General features: G+C 52.1%; 1 protein-coding gene across 2 annotated transcripts in view; it reads right to left on the bottom strand.

Moving 5' to 3' along the window:
* Positions 1–470: 470 nt before the first annotated feature.
* ANGPT4 (angiopoietin 4) overlaps positions 471–8,385 on the bottom strand; it is a 29,355-nt gene continuing 21,440 nt past the window's right edge. The window contains exons 8-9 of one of the 2 annotated variants that reach the window (XM_015596869.2): positions 5,614–5,744; positions 471–4,895 (exon numbers count right to left, since the gene is read on the bottom strand). In XM_015596869.2, the coding sequence (XP_015452355.1) occupies positions 4,735–4,895; positions 5,614–5,744 (292 nt within the window). In that variant the 3' untranslated portion in view covers positions 471–4,734. The remainder of the gene's footprint in view (positions 4,896–5,613; positions 5,745–8,385) is intronic. The other variant, XM_015596870.2, reaches the window with a different exon arrangement.

The following is an 8,385-nucleotide window of genomic DNA, read 5'->3' as shown; positions in this document are numbered from 1 at the left end:
TTGGAGGAGGCATACAGTCAATGTCCAAGTAACCCAGGCTGACCTTGTGTAGGAGACACTCTGAACTCCCCATTTAGCCTGAGGGCAAGATTCTTCCTCTGTCTGACTCCTCTGATGGCACCCAGCTCGGGCAGTGGACACGACACAGTCCTGGACCCAGAGTTATACTCTAATAGGATCTGGATGACTTTCAGACAGAGGCGATCCCTCTCCTACATTTTACTGATTAAAAAACGGAAGTTTAGAGAGGAGCGGGAATTTGTCCCACCTCCACAGGGGCTCAGGCAGAGTGGTGGCTAGATCCAGCCTTTAGTGTGGGGAGTCAATCCCTAATGTGGGTGCTTTGAGGGCGCATTCTCCCACCACGTTTCCCCTTGCTCTCAGCCACGCTGCTTTCCTTGTAGCTCCTCATGACTACCTCAGGGCTTTTGCACTTGCTGTTCCTCTAGTGGGCCTACTCTTCCCTCAGCTCTTCTCCTGGCTGCTCCTTTCACACCTTATTTGTCCTCAATTGAAACATCACTTCTGAGAGGCTTTCCCTAATCACCCTGTTAGACCCTCTGTAATCTCTTATCTCTACTTCCTGTTTATTTTCCTCATTTGCAAAATATTGATTTGTTAATTTGTTAAAAAAAAATTGATTTGGGCCAGTCTCTTCCTCTAGCCTGTTAAGCTCTACGAGTACAGGACTGTGGATGTGCATCTTGTTCACTGCTCCTTTCCTGTCGCCCAGCCATGCCTTGGCCCAGGCTGCTACTCAAAACATACCTGTTATTTGAATAAATGAATGTGCGTATGAATGACTGTCAGGCTTGGATGTCCACTATCACATTGAACTTGCACAACTTCCCTGTGAACGAGATCCCAGTCTCCTTATTGTACAGACACGGAAAGGAAGGCTCAGAGTGGTCTCATCTGGTAGGGCAGGAATGTGTTGTACATGAAAGGTCTTTGGACTTCCCTGCTTTCAGAAAATGAGAATATCAGCTGCACTTTCCCACATTAGTCTAATACAAGAAGGTAACCCATTGATGCTAAACATGGTCTGGACCAGACACCATGCTCCGAAGGCCTGCTCCACCAAAAGATGATGCTACTTTCTGTAGCATCTTTAAATGGGAGGTGAATTCTCTCACACACACTGAAAGGAAGGAAAATCTGGAAAAAAGGGTCAAGTCCCCCAGCCACCAAGACAATCCATGCTTTTGCTGGCTGCTCCCCTGCTCCCTGCAAAGGGCCACCTTCTGCCTTGCCTATGACTGTCATCTCTGGAGTGAACTCTCTCCCTTGGCATGGAAATTGCTTTTGCTGGGAACATGCAGAGATCTCTGGAAAAATATGTTTGTCTATCTGGTTTTATCAGGACCTATCAGATGCCAGTGGGAAAGACAGACAGGTCTTGGAGAGCTTTCCAGAAACTTCCTTCAGCCTTTGATATTGGTGGAGGGGATATTATTCCCAAGACGCCTCTAGAAGCTCTGGGCTAGGGAGACAGCTTCCAGATGCAAGTGCACTGGAAGTGGTGTTTTGCTGTGCTTCCTTAGATAAAATTCTTTCCCTCTCTGAGCTCTAATTTCTTCATCATTAAAATGGAGAGAACACTGGTCTGATGTAGGGAGAGGTGACAAGGATTCTGTATAGGAACCTACAAATACAGGTATCCCAGAAGCCAGTTTCTATGAGCAGTGGCCCCCAGGAGACTTGGCCAGGGCCAAGTCACACCAGTCATGCATCCCACAAGGCCTGGTGCTGCTCACAGCCCTACGGCTGGTCTTGCCTGCAGTCATCATGAGTCATTGTTCTAGGATAGATCCAGTACTGTGAACCAGGGTCTGACATCTCCTGGGCAGAAAGCAGCTGTATCCTTGATAGTCTAGGGCAACCTGGGGATGGGCTAGAGCATGGGGCCAGACCTTGGGGGCAGGGAGGCTGGGAAAGGGTTAGAGATGGAGAAAAAAAAGATGGAAGTCAGAGAGATGGGTGGAGAAAAAGCGATCACCGGTTCTTGCCCGCCCAGCATCGATGCTTCCTGAAACAGTGCCTGTTTCCCACTGCTCTTCCACATGGCTCGGGTGGGACTGACCACACCCCCTGGTTCCAAGCATGATCATTCGACCCACATCTGGTCAATCAGAATCACAGTGATAAGTGCAGCGGTGGACATAGGACCAGTCCTAGCTGGAGAGAATCATGCCTTTGCTGGAATCACTGGGACTGGGGAGCTCTCTGTCTTAGGGATGTTGAGCTGGGAGTAATGATCTGGGGCTGGTGGCGCCATCTTGTCAGAAGAGAACATGATTGAGAATTAAGTCAACATAGCGGATGGCAGGGCTGAGAGATGGAGAGGGACATCATTTGAGCCCCTGGATCACCTGAATTTACTTCGAGACTTCCTGGTATGTGAGCCAATCCATTCCTCAGGATAGGGTTTCTATGCCTTGTGCTGGAGAGTCCTGGCATGGAGGAGGAAGGAAGGTAAGGGGGAAGGGTGAATATTTAAGAATAGGTGTCTTAGGGTAACCCAAATCAGCTTCTTGGCCTTTTTAGAGAACTGAAGTATACACAAAGATTTGGGCCTTAACCCCACCCAGGAATCTGCTCCTGGGGCTCACAGCTTTGCCCTCCTCCTCTCCAGCAGCATAAAAATTAATGCTGTGGGTCCAATAATAAATGCTTACCTTACCTGGGTCCAGGAGAAGTAGTGGCATGCACTGGGGGTCAATTTCCCACCCCATTCACCTCTTCGGGAACTAACATTTATTAGGCACCTGCTTTTTGCCAGGTTCTGTTCAGAAGCAGACATACATGGTCTCATCTCCTTGTGAGGTGGGAGTGTCATCTCCATTTCACAGATAAGACAATTGAAGGCTTGAGAGGCTGAGCCACTGGCCTCAAGTTCAAGTCAGATTTGTCTGACTCCAAGCCCTGCCCATGGTGCCACACTGCACACAGTAGGTGCTAAATAAAGGCCTGCTGAGCAAATGCAGTGTAAGGCTATGTTAGCCTTTGGGCAGCAATCTGTCCCTAAGTACTTCCCCCTCCTGCCTGCAATGCCACCATTAGCAACCACAGCCTTTGGTTTCCCGAAGATCTGTGTTAATCCCTTCTAGGCTTACTCAGGGGACAGACTAAGAATGGGGCTCTGGGGCTGGGTGGAGCAAGGTGGGATGAAGATGCTTGTTTCCACTGCCCCAGCCTTATCCAGAAGAAAACATTCTGAAGACAGAGGCACATCCTGGGCAGCTCGTTCTTAGCTGGACCTGGGTGTTGCTGATGACAGGACTGTGGTGGCCTCACTGGGACTGAGGAGCGTGACACAGTGATGGGGGCTGGATAGCTAAGTGTCTGTGGCCTTTCTTTGACCCTGTCTCCTGAAAGCTCACGAGGAGCCCATTTTTCTCAGACTCAGGCAAAGACTCTGTCTCCCAGAAGCACAGCTGTAGCATCATGTTGGGTGGGGCAGGAGGAGGGGCTAGGGGTTCCTTAGACCTAGAAGGATCTGGACATGGGGATTAGTGTCCTGCCCAAGGCATGGACAGTCCCCAGCAGTCCCTGTACCTGAGCTAGAGTGAGTTGGGCTTACAGGGAGTGCTGAGGGCAGCCCCAGGCAAAAACCTGGCTTCCTGGGGCCAGAAGGAGCCTTGGAGGACACTGGCCCATAGCACACGGACAGGTAACTTAGTTCTAGAACTTTCTTCAGGGATGGTGTGTATCTATTTTAACCCAAAGTTTCCTTCCAGTCATTTTTAAAGGCTGTTTGAGATCTTCACTGTGGCTTTTGTAGCCAGAAAGGGTGAGTACAGCTAGGGGTGAGGGATGGGGCTCTGGGGCTCCTCCTCATGACACTTAAGGACCAGCTTTTTCCAAGGGCACCCACAGTCCCCATTTTCAAATAAGCAAATTTGGAGAAAGCTGCCCACTTTAGCCCTTCATGGGCAGTCACAAAGCATATTAAAGGCTCTGACAAGTCCTGCAGCTAAGAATGCCTGCTCTCATTGATTTAGCCTGGTGCTTCCTTCTCTCAATTGACCATAGGTACTTTGAGAGGGGAGTCCGAGTTACTTTTTGTGGAACACATTCTGGGACCTGCTGGTGGACAAGAAATCTCTCTTAGATCTCCTGAAGAGACCATGTCTGAGCTGCAGAAGCTGAGGCCTAGGAGCAGTGGACAGTGTGGGATGGAAATAGTGATTCCTATTTTTGGGTGGATGTAGCCCCTTCAGCCTTGAACAAGAAGCTCAAGGACATCTAAAAGCTGAGAAAGCTTGGAACAGGAGATGATCTTCCCACCAACCCTGGGGGCAGAATCTGGGTCTCCATCTGAGCAGTTTCCTGCCTGAAAATACCTTCCCACATGCCTGAAATTCCACCATTAGCCAGGTATTCCTTTGAGGAGCCAAGTTCAGTCTGTTCTCAGCTCATTCAGGGTGTTGTAACCCTCAAGTTGGCGGGGATGGGGGGAGGGGGGCAGCAGGAGACTGGAAGAAAGAGGAAAGAGGAATACTACAGAGGCAGGAACTCTCAAAAGCCCACCCACCATTTCACAACTTGAGGAGAACAGGAAGGCAGCTGACTCTTTGGAATTCTTGGGCCAAGGAGGGCTAGCTCAGGAGACTCAGGTGTCCGTGTCCAGGACCAGGCCCTGGCACTGTGTCCTTCGTTTGGGTCCAGTTTGTCCAGGGAATACCAAGTCCTGTTTCCTCCTGCGGGTCCAGGCTCCAGGCGTGGCTGCCGTTAGATGCCCACGGGACGCATCATCATGCGAGTGGCACGCAGCGAGTAGCCGGGGCCCTGGAAGTAGTGCCAGCGGATGCCATTGAGCTTGCGCACGTGGTGGCGAGCTGGGTAGTAGATGCCATTGAGGTTTGAGAGGCCGCAGGCGTCAAACCACCACCCTGGAGGAGGGGAGGAGGAGGCTTTAATGAGCTGGAGGTCCACCAGTAGAGTGAGGGCAGAGCACTACCCCAAAAATGAATCAGGCTTTTGCCTCCTCCAGGAAGCCAGCTCACGGGAGATGGGGCTGAGTAGGAGTGGGCATGGGGGGTAGGAATGGGCATAGCGGGTGGGAGGGAGACTCCTAGACTGTCTGCCCAGCCTGGGGCCTCTGGAGGGTTGGACTGGGCTCAGGCTGCCCTTGGCACCCCACCTCCTGACCCTCTCCCCACCTCCGTCCTGTCTCCCTCCGTCACTGTCCTCTTTCCCGCTGCCTCACAAGCCTCCATCTCCCTCTCTCCATGGTTTCTAATGCTCCATCATTCGGAGTCTCTCACACCCAGGGCTGTCTCTTTCTCTCTCTGTCGGTCTCTGTGCTTGTCGGTCACTTTGCGTGTCTCTCTGAAACTGTGCCCATTTCTTTCCGATGGTCTCTGTCTCTGTCTTTCTGGGTCTCTCTGTCTCTCACACACTGTGTTACTCTGTCTTTCCCCGGTCTGCATTTCCCTCTCCATTGCTCCTTTTGGACTTCTGTCCCCGTGTGGCTCTCGGTTTCCATCGCTCTGTCTCTCTGTGAGCCCCAGTATTTCCGTCTCTATCTGTTCCTGTCTCTGTGTCTCAGGAGGTCTCTTCAATCTCCTGCTTGTGGGTGGGTGGGACTTCAGCCCACCCCGCACCCACCTGCGGACAGCATCTGGGCACATTTGCAGAGGCAGTTGTCGTTGTCTGCATCGCGGGTGCTGAAGTTGGTGCCCTGGAGGACCAGGCTGCTCTGGTGCCCCGCCGACCCGCTGTACCCACTCAGAGAAAGCCTGGAGGCCACCCGGAGGTGGTGATGGGAGAGAGGCCCAGAGTCAGGTTGGGGCTGGGTGAGGAAGGGGCTCTGCTCTGGCTGTTCTGGGAGGGGGAGCCCCAGCCTGGGGTACTTGGGCCATCTCCCCTCCTGGATTGCTCTCCCTGTCTGCTCCCTCTCAGGGACCAAGCACCCACTGTGTGCCAGGTCTCCCTCATTTCGCTGAGCCTGTCTTGCAGAAGAGTGAGCATGATCGTGATAATAACAACAGTGAGGACAATGGCTAACATGTTTAAAAACATCTACTATGAGCGAGGCATTGTTCAAAGAGCTTTAGTTGGATTAACTCATCTTGTTTAATCCTCACAACATCCAATGATTCCCATTTTACGGATGAGGAAACGGAGATCCCGAGAACCAAAGGAGCATGCCCAAGGCCTCAGAATGAATGGGGGTGAGAGCCAGATCCCAGCCCAGGGAGTCTGACTTGGGAGCTGTGTGCATTTTCCTCCCCAGCTGACCATCTGCAACCCCAGCCTCATCACACCTCAAATCCACCTATCTCCTCCGAGAAGCCTTCCCTGACCATCCCAGCCCACCTGGATCTGTGTTCGTGTAACCCCCAGCCCTGTGACATACATATCTGTAGCTAGCAGGGGAGGGTAGATATTTTTCTGCCAGGTTGTGAGGCCCTGGTGGGCACGTCCAAGCCTGTTAGGAGACTGTGACCATGAGCTCTTGGAGCAGACCACCCAGATTGTTAAACCCCAGCTCTGCCACTCGTCAGCTGCGTGACCTTAGGGAGACTGCTTCACTTCTCAGCCTCAGTATCTTCCTCTGTTAAAATGGTAACAATAGTATATGAACAGTGATGACTAGGTTTGGCTATTTAGATTTGATGACTTCTGCATGTGCAGTGTTGGCATATGGTAAATGCTCAGCACAGGTAGTGCTGCTTGTTATTTGTCCCTGTGTTCCTAGTCCTTGGCATGTGGCTGGAACAGGCTTCTGGTGAGCCTGGTTGGAGAGTATTGAGTGCTCGTAGCAGGGGAAGAGCTGCACTGGTGGCTGAGGTGGAGAGCCAGTTCGGGAGCAATTATGAAGGTCCTGTGGGTTGCGGCATAGATACCAAATGCAGCCAGGGCAGCTTGGGGAAGCTGAGGTTCTGCCAGGACAGGACTTGGGAGATGCTCTCAGTAAGGTCATTCGGGAATGTGGGGCCTGGGTATGTGGCCTGGCTAGGTCCCTGCACCTCCCACCGACGGGTTCTGTCTGTGGCAAGGCAGGGGCATGGCCCTCAGGTCCAAATGGCTGTGGCCAGCTATAAAACTTTAACCGTGCTCTTAAACATGCCCTCCGAGCTCTCGTGACTGGTCTTGCAAACTGCCCTGCTAAGAGGCCCATCTGGCCAGGGGTACCCTGTGTTGGAGATAGGGTGGCTAGCCCACCTGCCTATATGGTCCCAGCTTCTCCTTGTGGTCATTGAAGGCTCCCCGGGAGGGCTCAGTGATATTAATTCGAGGCTGGGCCCTGGGCTCAGGCTGAGGTTTGAGGTCACTTTCAGTCTGGGGGTGCACAGAATCAGGATTAGACAAAGGCAGTTGGTCTCCTGGGGTCACTTCAGTGGCACTGGCTCTTCTACTGTCCCCAAGTCCTCAGCTCAGGCTCTGCCTCTCATCCTCTCCTCTTTGAGAGCCTGAATGGGGATCTGTGACCTCTGGGGGATCCCCAAGTCATGAACCAGGAAACTCCACTTGACTGATTGTTCAGATGTATTTTGAACATGTTCATGGCTCAGGCTTGGGGACCTAAACAAACACACGAGTCTCTGGGGATCCCCAAGTTAGACACACAAGATGTGTCTTCCATGTGTCTGTGGATCTGTGTGAGTCCATGTGTCTGTAGTGTGACATTTGGATACCATCTTCCTGCCTATGTGTGCACATGTGTTTTTTGAGTTTGTGCTAGAATATCTATTTTGAGTCCAAGGGTGTGCTCTGAAATTGGCTTTTGTCCCTGGGATTGTGTATGTTTGCCTGTGAGGAATCCTGTGAGGACTCCTGTGAGGGGGATTTGCACGCATGTCTGGGTGTGTGTCTGTGCTTGTTTGTGTAGCTATGCACTTGTGTGAGTTCTTGCACTGCATGTACCCCAGGGGAGTGCTGAGCCCCTCCACATGGGCACATGTGTCTGTGTATTTTGCATTGAGTGTGTGGGAGCCTCTGGGAGGCAAATGCCTGGTATCTGTGTGTGCCTGGTGTCTTGACTGTGCCTCTCCCATCCCTGCCTGTGGGCCACTTCCTCTGCAGGCTTATGCACGCACCCTAGTAGGGCTCCAGAGGCCCCCATTATTGTGGCTAATATAAGGAGTGCCCCTCCCACCCCTGACGCTCTTACCCCAGCCGCTGACTGCCCACCATTGCCACCTCTAGACTTCTCTATGGGGATTCTCCCAACCTCATCAAACTCCTGTATGGTTCAGGGACCAGGGTGTGTTCTGTCACTTTTTCCCTGGCTTTCCTTTGACAGTTTCCAGGCCCCACTGTGTTTTCCAGGATCTCCATTCCTAGCTACCTCACTTCTCCTGAATGAGTGGGGACTCTTCCTCATGATCCCAGCAGCCCTTGAAAGAGGCTTGCTCAAGTTTCAGTTATCTGTGC

This window comes from Pteropus alecto, unplaced genomic scaffold, assembly GCF_000325575.1.
Source record: "Pteropus alecto unplaced genomic scaffold, ASM32557v1 scaffold45, whole genome shotgun sequence".
In the NCBI taxonomy this organism is placed as follows: domain Eukaryota; kingdom Metazoa; phylum Chordata; class Mammalia; order Chiroptera; family Pteropodidae; genus Pteropus; species Pteropus alecto.
Note: the sequence above shows the minus strand (reverse complement) of the source record. Positions and strands in the feature narration are given on the sequence as shown.